At 38.9% G+C, this 15,955-nt stretch overlaps 1 protein-coding gene across 1 annotated transcript in view; it reads left to right on the plus strand.

Moving 5' to 3' along the window:
- The window catches only part of me1 (malic enzyme 1, NADP(+)-dependent, cytosolic), an 84,922-nt gene that overhangs the window by 24,068 nt on the left and 44,899 nt on the right, over positions 1 to 15,955 (plus strand). Inside the window, exons 2-3 of the mRNA XM_084088864.1 lie at positions 5,474 to 5,607; positions 9,497 to 9,646. Coding sequence (XP_083944990.1) covers positions 5,474 to 5,607; positions 9,497 to 9,646 — 284 coding nt within the window. The remainder of the gene's footprint in view (positions 1 to 5,473; positions 5,608 to 9,496; positions 9,647 to 15,955) is intronic.

The following is a 15,955-nucleotide window of genomic DNA, read 5'->3' on the forward strand; positions in this document are numbered from 1 at the left end:
GGAAAATCCAAACATGGCCCGTTATAAGATTTCTAGCAGAGGTTGTCAGGTTTTGATTTTTTATCTATTGGTATTTGATCGAATCCATGATGCCATGTATCTGAACAAGATGTCCAGGACCTCTGGCAGAAAATTAGGTCCACAGCATTAAAGATACTGCAGAGTATTTCATTTTATACATGGGGTACTTTTTTATCCCTGTATGAACCAAACCCATATTAAGTGTTTGCTGCCAAAAAAGCTAATTTTTTTGTTTCATCTGACCATAAACAATATTGATGTCTTATGGCTTGCTTCTTGAGGATATTGAACCAGACTTAATCGCTGTACCACTCCACCCAATCTGATATATGCTTTAGGTCAATGCAACATCCACCACACTATTTCCACTCGTGGCTTTTTGCTTGTGTCCTATAAGTCACTTTATATGGTCATCCTTCTTGGCTCTTTTCACTGCTCTGAAATGGCTGCTTGTGGACTGAATTAAGAGTGTGGGAAGATGCATGTGGCATTAATACAGCTATTTAAGCAACAAGAGTGTTTATGAGAATAGCATGTGTTCATTTATTCCCTATTTGGTCAGCTGGAAAGGTCTGTGACATGTCTGTACCCTGTGACAGCATTTGCTGGAACCATGTAAAATTATTATTATTTTTTTCTTTCTTTTTTTGGTTGCACCATCAAGCGGCTGACTGGTGGCACAATTCTGGATAAATTGGGAATCACAGTTTTGTTTTTTGTTTTTTAAATAGAGATCACGATTCCCCCACAATTATATAGACTGAATAGACTACTAAACAAAATAACATGTAATTAAGAGGTTCTTCTGACAAAATGTTAATTGTTGCAGTCTATTTAAAAAAAAATATTTGAATGAATTATTTAAAAAAAATTGGTTTGAATGAATAATTAAATGACTCACTCATAAAGACTTTACTTTACTTTCAGTACTGGATGAATCATCATTTTTGAACAAATCTCTTGAATGAACGATTCAATGACAAGTACATTTTTTAACAGTCATTTTTGTCCCCTACTGGCATAACAGTGTAATTGATGCAATCTTTATTTGAAGCATCAACTTTCTTTGAGAAGGTAATTTATTCTATTTTGCTAAGACATTGTTGTTTATATCCAAACTATAAACTTTTTATCCCAGTACTTCTGTGATAATTTCATAACATGGCAACTGCTCTGTCTGGTTCAGTGACAGTGTCAACACATATTTTAATGTTCTGCTGTGTTCATACTTATATTTAATAGACAAAGCAGAATCATTGTCATTAGGAATAAGATCGCGTGGGTGTTTGAATCGAGATATCGATCTTTTAACGATTAATCGTGCAGCTCTACCTTTAACCATAGTCAATTTTACCAACATAAACTTATGATTTAAAGCATCTCAGATCGGTAGATATCTACTGCACTACCCAAACCCAATGTATTTGGATTTGGCTGTTTCAAATGAGTCTCAGACAGCTGGAAAAAACATCCTCTGTCATCTACAATGTCAGAGCAATCTTGCATACAGCTCCCACTCTCTGATCCTTTGTTTTTTCTGGAGGTGGACCATGTGATAGGTACATTTCATTGACATAAGAGAGCTTGGTACTCTTGCCCCTGTTTCTGATCACTAGCATGGCTATTGCATTAGGTCAAAGCATTCTCTTAACAGAAAACTTTTTAGTGTTTTCACTTACTGTAGATGAAGGTCGCCACTTGGACATAAGAGAAATGTGAGAAGCACAATCAGAACAAAAACTTGGCCTCTGATCTCTTTCTCAGAAATAGAGCCAGTGTGTATATTAGACTGACATGGACGATTTCCTTTCTCACGTCCCATTCTCATTTTGAGAATCTGAAATAGGCCAAGTAGTGAACCCTGCTTCACACCATGATTTCCGTTTGGATCAAGATTTGGAGTTATGTTTGGTGTGTGAATGTTGGTCAACTGTATGTGTGTGTGTGTGTGTGTGCATAGTTGGGCGTTTCTTCAACTAGGGACTTTTGGCCCTATTTTTTTAAAATAAATGATCTTAAAACATGCTTTTCACAAGCTTGTTTATCATTCACATTATCAGACATTAATATGTCCTCTAACAATATCAAACAGTTTTTTTTTTTTTTAAGTAATGCAAATTCCTTCCACAGTTAGGCTACATAGTTACATATATATAATTGCATTTCTGTGACATTTTAATATTTTTTTATATTTAAATATTTTAATCTGTTTTCATAAAATAGAAACCAACCAAACATAAAAGTAGCCAAAGTTGAAGAAACACCCATTAGCAGTGTTTTGGTCTCACTCCAAGAACATTAAGTCAGTCCTGAACGTACGATAAGAAAAGACACATTTCGATTGAGGTTATGCAATGGCTCATCTGAAACTTTTCACATCAGTGAGATCACAAAATGCACTGACACTTTTGTGCTTCATGGACTCTCATGTATTCTCCATTACAGGATCAAGAAACATCACTCCCACTGTAAAGTTCCATTGAAGAACAGCTTTGCTTTGCTTTTTGCTTTGCCTTGGTGCTTTTTTGGCACTCTATGAAGCAGCTGCAACTTTTTTCCACGTACAAGTACTGGGAATTTTAGGATTCAGATTGAGTTGTTTGAATTGGAATCACCGAGTTCTTCAACGTGACCTCTTGCTTGAAGTCTTGAAGAGCTTTTGAAAGCTTTAGACTGGCTTTTACCAGTCAAAAGCAAGGCTTTAATATTTTCCACAAAGTACTTAGTGCTGTGTGTTTGGGGTGGTACTTGTCATGGCCAAAATAGAGGGGTGGTGGCATTGATCTTGAGATTACAGGTTGGCATGCACATCTTGAGCACATGCACTCCTTGCTTGAGCTTGCAAACAACACATTGGCGTCTTTAATGTGGTTGTTGCGCATGTGGAAGCGTTCACACTTTCCTGCCCTGCCTGTCCCTTTATTGCTACAAAAAGCAAAACTGTAACAACCTGAGCCAATAAACATGGCAGGACCTCTGATATAGGTTTAGTTCATCATTTACTCATCATCGTGTTGTTCCAAAGCTGAATAATTTTCTTTATTCTGTGAAATTCTCTACAAAAGCAGATGGTGTGATATTCCTGTGTTGTTTGGATACCATTGACTTTTTAAAATATCTTATTTTGTGTTCCACAGAAGAAAAGTCATAAAGGTTTATAGGGCTGCACGATTAATCAAAATAAAATTAAAATCGCAATATGGCTAAGTGCTATTATCAAATCACCAAAACTGTGATTTAACTAAATAAATACTTTGCAACCCTTTTTATCTAGATAGCAGCGCTACTGTTGTGTAAGTCTCGCACTCCACTTGGCGTCAAAGCAGAGTCGCTCTTAACCAGCGCCAAGTACCTCACCAGTTCCCACGCCAGCCTCGCCAGGAGCTCCGGGACTCATTGCTCTAATCTTGCCATCCATGCGTGGCATCAAACAGACCACTTTCCCCAGTCCAGCCATCCATGGCCACGGTCAGAATGCCAGTCCTGGGGCCTGTGGACGTGCCCTCCAGAGTTCCACCTGCAGCTCCATTGTCAGAGACGTTAATTTGCCGCTTGGGCCCGGTTCCACCGATGTCTCCATTACACATATGACACAAGGAACCATTCAGTGTTTGTAGAGCTGTTTGAGTAATTATATTTGATTAGGTAGAGCTGTTCTCATTGAGAATCCCCATTGCTGTTTCTTTCGAGTCATCTTCAGTCTTCTCAAATCGCTAGTTACAAGAATAGCAAGCACTTTTGGGCATTTGCATGTGTCAGTAAAGGTCAATGAAATGCTTATTTACATCAAAGTTGTCTTGGATATGTAATCATAAGTGTCTAGGGATAGTCTTGCATAAACCAGAATAGAGAAAATAGAATGTCCATTTTTAATCACAAGGGTTGCAATTCAGACCTGGCAAGATGGCGGTGACTTTTCGAGGCTCTTAAATACAGACCATCAGTGGTGCACTGCACAGTTAGCTTCAGAAGATGACAGATGCGATCGAATCTACAAAAATAATCCATTGCTTCTGAATAATAAGTCTGTATTTTTGTCACAGAATCTTTTTAGAAGCCAAAAAGTTCAGTTACATGCTATTGCATGTGTAGCTGTCCTGTCACAAAGGAGTTTTGTCCGAGGAAGTTTGAGGATTTTTTACATTTCAATAAATAGCAAAACAAAACTATTTAATTGTATATTAACATACTTTATACGTATATTAATATGTTTATATTTATTGAAATATATATTTTTAAATATGCATTTTGAAATGTATCTACTTGTATACTATATCCATTCATATATTTTCGTCTGTCTGCTTTTATGGTTGAGATCAAATTTTCATAAATTTCCACATAGACTGATCACACTCAGATTTAAATTACATTGCAGATAATTCAGAAATATTGCATTTGATTTACATCTCATGAAGCAGGAACAAAAAGGCGAGTTCCTCTGGGTCTCAATTGCGTCAATAACACCACATCTTATTGTACGTGCGCAGACTCGCAGAGTAGTCTTTGTTTACAAGGTCAAAATAATTTTTACAAACATACCACTTAACATAACCAGATGAAAAAGGATTGAAAAGCCAAGCTTGCATATACTTGTTTAAAAAGCAGATCTAGCACAGCCTTTCAGGGTTTTGCGCCTTCCTTAGTGGTTCCTCTGAAGGAGCAGCCAGAGGCGCGGCAATGATGATGCAAGTCTGTCATTAAGGAAAAGACAGGCTAGTTTCAAATGCCACAGCTTTTGGTCTTGACAGATATTCATGTGGAGTCTGGTAATATGAACTCAGGGCCCCCTGGCTGTAGCATTTATATTGTAGAGGTCAGGGTCAGGGTAAATGTCGAGGGGTCGCAGCAGTAAAGCAGCAGTCTTGCCCTTTTAGCTGTACATCACACTGAGATGTGATCCAACCGTGACCCCTGTGACCTTTCTTAGGCTTTTCTTGCATTACAGATTCCCCACCATAACAAACAGTGAGACTGGAAGAGAACTCTATGAAAACATCGACAAAAGGCCTTTTAAGTCATCTGAGACACACGCAAAGGGAATATGGGGATTTATTTAAGCTTTTCCAAACAATCTTTTAATAATACAGCTGCTGAAGCTTAGCTGGGTAAAGATTAATTATTGAAATGAATGCAAAGTACATATGTTTCTTATTACTATAGTAGCCCTTGTAGAGACTTTACATATTTCCATGGCATACAAGTGTAATTAAGGAAAATCTGAGGACTTTTAATATCTGTTATATACACTTGTGTGTGTGTGTGTGTGTGTGTGTATACACACACATATACATACAGTATATATACCCTGTTTCACTCCAAAAAAAGGCACATTATGGAGGTTGCAAACTTCAGTTCTCTTTTATTTTAAACTTAGCAGTTCACATCAGTTCTCAATGCTCAGTAACTTCTGTAATAATTGTTAATAGTTGACTGTTCTGTGTCCTCTCTGCAGGGGATGGCCTTCTCCCTGGAAGAGCGCTTGCAGCTGGGCATTCATGGCCTGTTGCCTCCCTGCTTCCTCAGCCAGGATGTACAAGTATTGCGGGTCCTCAGAAACTATGAGCTGAAAAAGGATGACTTGGACAGGTGAGGAAATGGAGTAGTGACATCCATCCTATTGCTCTCAGTCCTGCTTCATTAGAATTACTCTCTTTAATCGATGAGTTGATTTCTGTGACTAAATTTCACACCATCAGATCACAGAAATAGTGTTATGTACAGTAGAAACATTATGTGCTGTTGCCACCATTTGCACAATATAAGTAGATCCTTTGTTACAGCAAGAATTATTTTCATTTTCTTCTCTTTTTTGCTTTCCCCATTTTTCTGAACTGCAAAACAAAGAGACATCAAGAGTTGACGAGACATAAAAAGCATCATCAAAGTGTCATCAAAATAACATCAATAGGTCTTTAACTATCATGTTAGTTTGCTTTTTCCCAGAATTCATTAGTCCCTGCAGGAAATCTGTTTTGCAGCCAATGTTTTGCATGCCTGACTTTTTTGGAAATGATGTTTCCGTCATGTCTCAAGGCTACTAGTCACGTAACAGTCTTTGATTTGTCCTCGCAGACTGTGGACAAGGTTTATTTCTGGATGGGTCGCTTTCAGATGAATGACCCTGATCTCGGCATGCATATTACTGACTGCTTGAGCAACGAGGGAGTCTTTCCCAGACTATCAAAGTTATTTTGATGTTTTACTGCCTGAATTTTGTGAAGGGACAGGCAGCCCACCAACGTTTTTAACAAAAATATTTGAAGGGTGTTTGGTCAAAAAAAAACAAAACAAAAATAGTCAAAGTAAAAACAAAAGAGAGTAAAAACATGCATTTGCTTGGATTAGGCAGGGAGACAACACAACAAATTTTGACAATCTTCTGACAAAGTGCAGCACAGGCCTCTGAAACCAGTCTCTGCCATAACCAGTGGTTAATGGGTTAAAGGCTGGGTTCAGACTGTCAACATGATTGAGGAGCGATAGTGACTAAACATTCCACAACATAAAACAAGATGGAAGGAACAGAGCTCTTAGAGCTAATTCATCACACAATGCAAATAGTTTCATTTGTTTGATTATTGTCACGCAGTGTGGACCACTTTAAGGCCCTGTCCCAAATGGCACCCTAAACACTTGCGGTGTTAATATTACCATATTAAAATATTGCAAATTGTACAAATCATGATTTTCATATATCGCGACGGCTTGCAAAAACTGAATGATGATTGTAGGTGATCTGATGATGTATGCGAGATGATTAACAAGCCATCATGACACTCTCATAGAGGAGTCTGAGAGGAGGATTCAGCCCGCACCCGCAGTTACTGTTGATGATTTAGTGCCAAAAGAACAAAAAACTTATCTTGGTTATATCATTTTCAGTTTTTACATATATATAATTTCAAGTGATTTTAAACTCTTAAGGCATTATCATATCACATATTGTGTTATTGAACTTATCACATTTTTCTTCAATATTGTGCTGCCCTACACATCAGGGAAAAAAACTTTAAAAGAAAAAGAAAGAAAGAAAGAAAGAAAGAAAGAAAGAAAGATGCATTAATAAAGAAGCTGTGTATCTAAATAAAAATTATGCAAAGAAATTGTTCCCTAATCTAAGGTCCAGAATTATCATGCTTGTTAACATAGTCTAAGCACCTCATTTTGAAGTTCTGCCTTCCCCTTCACAATGCCATTGCATATAGTAGGAACTGTAGAAACTCTGTGAAAGCCATTACTCCCATCAGTTTATTGGGAATACATACAGCTTTACAGCAGTTGGCTTAGCCAAAATAGAAGACGGCCAATCCAGCTAGATTCTAGCTGAGCCGAGTCTCAAGAATGACATTTGGTTGACTCTCCTGAGATTTAGTTAGGTAACAAGGTGCCAAAATATCACTCACACATTTCACCATCACCATTACGCTGTCAGAGCACTGCGGTCTAAATTTGTTGTGACTGTCATGATAGAGCTGACACTTTAATGTAGAGTTACTTAGATTTTTTTCTCATCCCACCTTGTGCACTTTACAGTCCTGGTACACATCTGATAGTTTCCTTCTGTCTGAGGAAGGTGGGCACACTTTTTCTGAGCCAAACAAGAGAGATATTATGCTCTTGCCTTGATGGAAAGCTTGCTCGCACTGATGGGGAATGTGACGTGGTCTTAATTTGGGTCAGATGTAGAACTTGAATGTATTTATCTTGAACGTATTTCTATAACAAGGAACTTGTGTCTAAGATCTCTGGGGGCATTTTTGCATATTTTTCCTAACATTTTGACATAAGCAGGGAAAAACCCCAATTATTCTTGAGCTTTGTTTCAAGCAGCAGCACATGGTCAAGACTTTTTAATGTGACAGTCTGGTCATCTATGTACTACTTTTGTTGGCATTTTCATGTCATTTCTGTCCTCTGATATAGTATGTGTCCCCCTCCCTATGCTGTAAACCAACTTTACATTACAATTTGAGTAAGTTTCTTTGCTCAAAATAATTAAGAAATCTCTCACTTTCACTCTGGTAAGAGAAACAATATAATATGTAATAAAAAATATATTTAAATAAAATATAATACATCAACATATATTAATATATTATGATTTTTACATATTAAATGTTTATATAAAATATTATATTATATCATAGGTGATTATTTCAAACTCAAGTTTTTATGGTATTTAAAATCCACCATACAACTACAATAAATCCACCATGAAAACCAAAGTAAAGACAAACAACCTTGGATGTTTCATTAAAGACAGAGGAAGCTACTTAGTCTGTTTTTCACCCACATTATTAAAGGGGACCTATTATGCCCTTTTTCAAAGACTTTATTATGTTTTTCATGCTTGAATGTAAAAAACAAACAAACATTATTTTCCAGTCTGTCTGTAACACTATTTATTTCCAGTCTTTTTGAAGCCCCTCCTTCCAAAAAGCACAATGTGCTCTGATTGGTTGGCTGGACCAGTGTTTTGTGATTGGTCAGCCGCTTCATGCATGTTTTGGAAATGTTACACCCCTAACCACACCCGAGAGTTTCAACACACTACTGATGCAACTCAATCAGGCCTCACCCACTTTTTTGCGTATACCTTGGGTGGAATTATTTAAATGAGAGATATTCTTACGTGTACATTCCCAGAGCAAAACTCAAGACTACAGTCAGTTCAGAAACTAGATTATTAGAGAATAACTCTAGGAGTGGACTTTGTAGACCTTTTTCATACTCGAACAGCAACATTACAAACTAAAATGTAAAAAAAACACAATAGGACTTCTTTAATTGTTTAACTTAAAAGTCGGTATATAAAACATGATCACTGTATACATTGTATACACTACTTGATTACAGTAAGAGGAATTGTGAAGATTTTAATACATTTATGAAGCTACATTTAAAGTGGACTTCTATTCATCCAGTCAGAGAGATTTCCTCAGCATTCTGTCTCACCTGTTTTCTCCCCAGTAACCTTCTTACTCACTTGTGGATGTGTGCGTGTCTGTTCCTGGTGTCACACTAGCTGAATCAGAACGACTCAGAAATAGGTCGGGGATGTCACACTTACTGACTGTTGTTGCTGAAATTTTGTCATTTTCTGTCATAGTTACAGATTAAGAATTGTAGAGGGCTGAACGATTGAACAAATATGTCTGACATTTTGTTCCGATTCCCTGTCACTGTTTTGAGAAGCTCCATTTTGGCAAGACACTTTAACATCAACATGACCATAATAAAATCTAAAGCTGTTACGCCAGCTTTAAGTGGTTGGGTAGGATGTTTGGGTAATCCTCCCTTAAATATGGAGCAGTATAATCCCAGGAGGTCCTGAAGCTACTCACCATACCCTGTGTCTGTCCTTCTTTCTAGCTTTAGTTGCATTTTTATTGTCTTTTACTTTAGCATCTGCTGAATATTGTTATAAAATGTCCTTTAATGCATGTTGTTGTATTTATGTTCCACTTTCTTACAGATACGTATTTCTGATGGGCCTTCAGGACCGTAACGAGAAGCTGTTCTACCGGGTCTTGATCTCAGACGTAGAGAGATTCATGCCCATTGTGTACACGCCTACTGTCGGCCTAGCGTGCCAGCAATACGGCCTTACTTTCAGGAGACCTAGGTAAGAAGATTGCTGAACATAATTTAATTTGTTTTTATAGTTAAGCTCTTTCTCCTTCAACACGTTCCTTTAGCAAACGCATCCATCCGACTGGCAGCTTATCTTTTAGGTCCTGGCATTGTCACTCTGCTTTTGAATTGTTCTACAAATCATCAAATATCTTGCCTCAAGGAAAATGAAACTGAATGCCTCTAGGAAAGTTGAAACATCTGTCTGGAAAGTTGAATATACATCCTGTCGTAACAGAAATTGTATTGTATGGTGGAATTTGGAGACTATGCTGTCAGATTTTTTTGACTCCTTGAAGTATATGCCAGTTTAAATAAGCATAACCTTCAGTTCATTGACGAGCTTGGCATATGTTGTGAGATTGTTATCGCTCTTTGCTTCCTGTCCTGGTTCAATGTGATTAGCAGCCATTATCACCCATTTTATCTCTCAAATTATGCCTCTTTTTTGCTTTTTTTTCCCCCTCACCGCTGTACTTTGTGGTCTGGACATGATCAAATATAAGAATGCTTTTCAAGTCTTTTCATTGTTTTCAGTGAATTATTTTGAGGGATTTCCTAGGATCCTCAAATGAGGGGAAATTTTAGAGCATTCCACAACCTCAACGTTACATGAGAGCCTTCCGCAATCTCCCTAAATGCAAAGTATTTGGAAAGAATGCCTAGCAGACTCATTATCTCTGATGTTATGATATAGGACAGGGGTTCTGAACTGGTGGGTTGCAACCCAAAAATGCAACTCAACTAACCGTATAATTGTGCATCGTTAAGATAGCAAGATAAATGAAAGGAATAAAATGAAAGAGAAAAGTTTCCATATATTTTGTTGATGAGGTTAGAGACTGTAGATCCAATCAAACAATGGTATTTTGGTGCACTTGGTTATATTGATAATATTATTATTATATTTTTAAAATTTGGACCCAGTGTTTGTTTTACATGTTAAAGGGCTAGTTTACCAATAATTAACATTCTGATTTACTCACCCTTGTGTTGTACAAACCTATTACTTTCTTCTGTGGAGCACAAAGAAGCTTTTTTTCTTTAAAAAAAATAATAATAATAAATAACAGGTTTGGAATGACATGAGTGTCAATAAATGATAACTGAAACTACTGTATGCCTTTTAACCTGGTTAATTAAACTTCTGCTGTTGTTTGTGCATATACGAAATAATTTTGCATAATGTTGAGCATAAGCAGTTTGTAGTCATTTAAAAAATGTCTAATTTGAAGTTTAGATGCATATTTTGATATTCATATTCTGGTCAGTAATTCATTCTTTTTGTATTATGGCTGATATATAATAATAATATAATATAATATAATATAATATAATATAATATAATATAATATAATATAATATAATATAATATAATAGGCCTATATAAAGATTATTAAAGATTGCTCACATTGGCCAAAAAACAACAACAATTTCTTCCTCCTTCTGTTTGAAGCAAATCTCTTTTTTGTATTTACACTCACACAAAGACCTCATGGGTGTTAAATGTGTCAAACGGACCACCAGGGTGGAGCAGAAATCTCAGATTAGAGCACTAATCACAACAACGTGAAATACGCAGTGTGAGGTGCTGCTGGGCATTATTTCCTTGAATCTCTCACACACAGACAAAACAGCAGTGTATTCCTGAGTAAAGTATATACATATTATTAGGGCTGTCAAGCGATTATATTTTTTAAAAATCGAATTAATTACACAATGTTGCAATTCATTAATCTAATTGATCGCCAATTAATTGCACATTAAATTTGGCTGAGAAATTACCCTCAAAAGATCATTTAAAGGGGACATTGTGTTAAATGAGGAAAATAGACATTACAAAAAAAAAATTTATTTCATTCAACATATTATTTATTACACATATGTTTTTAGGCTTCAGTGGCCATGAGAGTGAGTAAATGATGACAGTGAACTACTGTATATCTTTAAAGGGACACTCCACCCATTTGCACTAAGCTTTGCATTGTTAGAAACCCAGTCATACTATTGAATGGTCGTGCAACACTCTCTCATTTTCCCCTGAGACGGGAGAAATCCGTTATTTACCTCTTACACTTCCTCCCACAATGACGCAAAAATCGTCATTTTGCGTCATTGTCGGAGGAAGTGTAAGAGGGGGGGATTTCTGTTGAGACTACAGACACGTTCCTCATCTTTCCCAGGGGGCGGGACCCGCTCACGCTACAGACCTATTACAGATCAGTGGGTGGGACTTTACTCTCTGAAACTGAAAGCAATATCCTCCATCTTGTTTGAAGCTAAGCTAACAGGCGCTGTGGAGACAGATGTAAAGTTATGACAATAGCGGAGGGTACTCAATATGATATAGAAGAAGAGGATTTCGGAAGTCTGATGCTTGAATCAGGTGTTTGTGGCTACCTTTACAAGCCGCATTATAGCGAAGAGCAGCCGAGGCAGAAGACCTGCCTGCCGCGGACGAGGAGCCCGGACTGGCTCGAGTTAGGGCGGACTGGTGGCGCCGGTGATCTCACTACGACTGCAACTACGAACACAGAAATAGAGTCCGTCTGCGGCAAAGAATTTCAACGATGACAATTTCTCCTGGACGAAATCTCTGAATCAGACGAGGACACGGACGTTTGTGTTGTGAACTATCCTAGTTTCGCACCGCATATGTTCTGACTGAACATCCCGGTACCATGCAATAATTCGCCTTTTCGAAAGAAATACAAACGAGGAGTAATGCACTAATGAGTTCGCCAACTAACTAGACATTTTGTGTGAAATGAATTTCAAGCTCTGGTGGTAGCTAGCCTTGTAGACGGAAGAGTGATTTCTCTTATAGGCAGATATGCGCTGTTCTGGATTAGTGGGAGTGGCTTGCGGAGCTGTGCAATGTGGTGCATTGTGGGAGTTGTTGTCTTTCATACAAATGCGTCCTGAAGTTATTTTTTGTCTTTCCTCGGTCACGAAGGCACCAAATTCAAAATTTATTTTACATTTCGACTACATATATGACCCACTTTCAATAAAAAAACAATGTTCCTATGGGTGGAATGCCCCTTTAATGTTTTTTTTAATTATGGAAAAACTATGAAAGAATACACTAAATAAGAAACTGAAACTGCCAGTAGGTGGTGGTAAATGTCTAAATGAGTAAGTCACTGAGTCATTCATTCATTCGATTCGTTCAAATAGCTGATTCATTCAGGAATGAAGTAAATGGGACGCTTTATGAATGGGCCATTTGAATCATTGGTTCACCCGATTGATTCTCCCAAAACGCGGATTAATTCAAAAATGAAGCACCGCTGTGTGTTGCTCGGAGATTCCCAACAGTTCTTCTCTGGCTTTAATGTGAATCTGCATTTGGGGAATGCATTTTGCATTCTGCATTCTTCTCCTCAGATCCTCTCAAGCTCCATCATGTTGGAAGGGGACTGTCAGTGGACTGCCATTTTCAGGTTTCTCCAGAGATGTTCAATTGGGTTTAAGTCTTGGCTCTGGCTGGGTTATTGGACATTCACAGAGTTGTCCATAAGCCACTTTTGCATTGTCTTAGCTGTGCGTTTAGGGTCATAGTCCTGTTGGAAGGTGAAACTTCTGCCCAGTCCGATGTTGTGGATGCTCAGGGTTAGGTTTTCATTAAAGCTATCCCTATATTTTGCTGTGTTTAGTCCCCCAGTCCCTGCCACTGAAAAACACCCCCACAGCATGATGCTGCTACCACCACACTTTACTGTGGGGATGGTATTGTGCAGGTGATAAGCAGTGCCTGGTTTCCTCCATACATGCTTGGAACTGAGGCTCATCAGACCAGAAAATCTTGTTTCTCACTGTCCTTTAGGTGCTTTTTTTTTTTTTTAAATTCCAAGTGGGTTTTCATGTGTCTTCACTGAGGAGAGGGTTTGAGTTTGGCCACTCTGGCATAAAACCCAGATCGGTGAAATGTTGCAGTGATGTTTGTCCTTTTGTAAGTTTCTCCCATATATGATCATGGAGCTCAACTAGAGTGACCATCAGCTTCTTGGTCATGACTAACCAAGGCCCTTCTCCATCGATTGCTCAGTTTAGCAAGGAGGCCAGGTCTAGGAAGAGTCCTGGTTACTACAAACTACTTCCATTAAGGATTATGGAGGCCACATGTAAACCTTCATTTGTGGCCTCCATAATCTATTATCTCCTGTGAACCTTCAATGCAGAGATTTTTTGTAGTCTTCCCCAGATCAGTCTCGACACAATCAGTCTCGGCTCAGGCAAGGCCTCCGGTCCGGTAGCGGGCTCTGGGAAGGCCCCTGGGCCGGCAGCGGGCTCTGGGAAGGCAGCAGGCTCAGGGAAGGACTCTGGGCCGGCAGCGGGCTCAGGGAAGGCAGCAGGCTCTGGGAAGGTCTCTGGGTCAGCAGCGGGCTCAGGGAAGGACTCCGGGCTGGCAGCGGGCTCAGGGAAGGCCTCTGGGAAGGCGGCAGCCATTTTGACCAAGGGCTTAGGCGTGGCGGCCATCCTGGCTGAAACCCCCAGACTTGACCCCACTGCAGAGACGTCAGCTGCTCGCACCAAACAGGCTCGCGTCTTCCAGGCTCGACGCCAGTCTCAAATACCTATGGACCGCCCTAATGTCTTCATCAGCAACGATCATGGCTACCGAGAACTCTGACTTGGTGGCCATGACGGCTGAAAGCTCTGACTTGGCGGCCATGACTGCTGGAAGCTCTGGCCTGGCTGCCATGACGGGACAAGATTCTGGGGTGAGGGCTACTGTGGGAGTGCCGCGTTCCTCCTCCGCAACTCCCACAGTAAGTGCAGAGCCGCTCAGCTGCATTGCACGATAGATTTAATACTCAGGGTCCAGTTAAGGTCCCAAAAAAGGAATGAGTGAGCTGAGTGGTTCAGACAGCCCTCCCTGAAAGAATATCATCAGACATTCCTTGCTCATGTTGCTCAAATTAGCCAACTCAATCAAATCCAGAGCATAATCCTCAATGCAGCAATCTCCTTGATGGAGACGCGTAATTCTCCCTGCTGGATCCATTATGGGTCGGTCGTTCTGTCACGATGCAAATGCACATCCAAATACAGGGAGATTTTTATGAAAATAAACAATCATAACATAAGTCAGAAACAAAATAACACTGAGAAAAACAAAGAAAACACGGGGAACTGGAGACACCTGCATGACATCAAACAATGACCAACAGAAAACCAGAGAAAACAAGGGCTATTTAAACAGAGAGGTAAACGAGCTTAACAAGGCAAAATGACACACCTGGAGCAGACTAATGAAAATGGAAAAGACTACAAAACCCTACAACCTGGCCACAGGAAACAGGACACAGGAAAGAACACAAAAACTAAAGTCCCAGTCCCACAGAGCACAAGACACAGAAGCAGATCTGACAACGCTCAGAAGTTTTGCCTAGAGCTAGGTGGGTCATTCAGGGACTTGTCACAGTGCTGTCTTTAATCCCTATACACCTTGGAGATATATGAAATTTGGGACTCTCGGTTTTTTTTGATCCAATTAGAATCGCACTGCAGTGTACCTTGCAATTTATGGAAGCTATATAGTATACTTTTGACTTATTTAACTTATTGCCCTAGTACTAGCTACGAAAATGTACTCTGACCTTTGGATGATTACAACACGTTGTGGTTTGAAGCCAATGTGTTGTATAGCATATTATCAGAATCAGAATCAGAATCAGAAAGAGCTTTATTATGTTAATAATCTGTGCAATATTTAACGTTACCCAATTCCAGGCCAATGTTTATCTGTAACAAATCATTGAAATTGGCAGAGTTGTTGAAATTCCTTTCCTCCTAGTAAAATTGTGGAACCTTACCCTAAAGCGAGAGGCTGATGAGAGAAATAAGGTGTAGCATGGGCAGTTTCAGTTGGTGTACTTGTTCATGATGGGGTGTTTTTATGATGTTATTTCCACATGCAAGTATCCAACAATGGAACACTGTGAGGTAATAATATTAAATAGTTTTATTAAGTTAAGTGCTAGTGCACTGCAGATTCCAGGATAATTGAAAAATCCATTTGTGTTGGAGGCCCCGAAGCATCTTCCTATCCTGTGAATTTGCATGTACTATAGTTGATTTGCTGTACAGAATGTGAAGCACTGAATATCACAGGACTTATTTAAGAAGAACTTATTTCCTAGTGGTAAGATGTTGAATGGTTTACCATTCTGTGATGGATGTAAATACCCTCCAGTTACTCAGAAACCTTATTTTCCAACCACAGTGATATACTGGCACATTCTGATTTTTTTTTTGCTTTATCCCGAGTAGAAGTCAGAGTTGTCTGTGTCGG

This window comes from Abramis brama (genome assembly GCF_963993115.1).
Source record: "Abramis brama genome assembly, chromosome: 17".
Taxonomy (NCBI): domain Eukaryota; kingdom Metazoa; phylum Chordata; class Actinopteri; order Cypriniformes; family Leuciscidae; genus Abramis; species Abramis brama.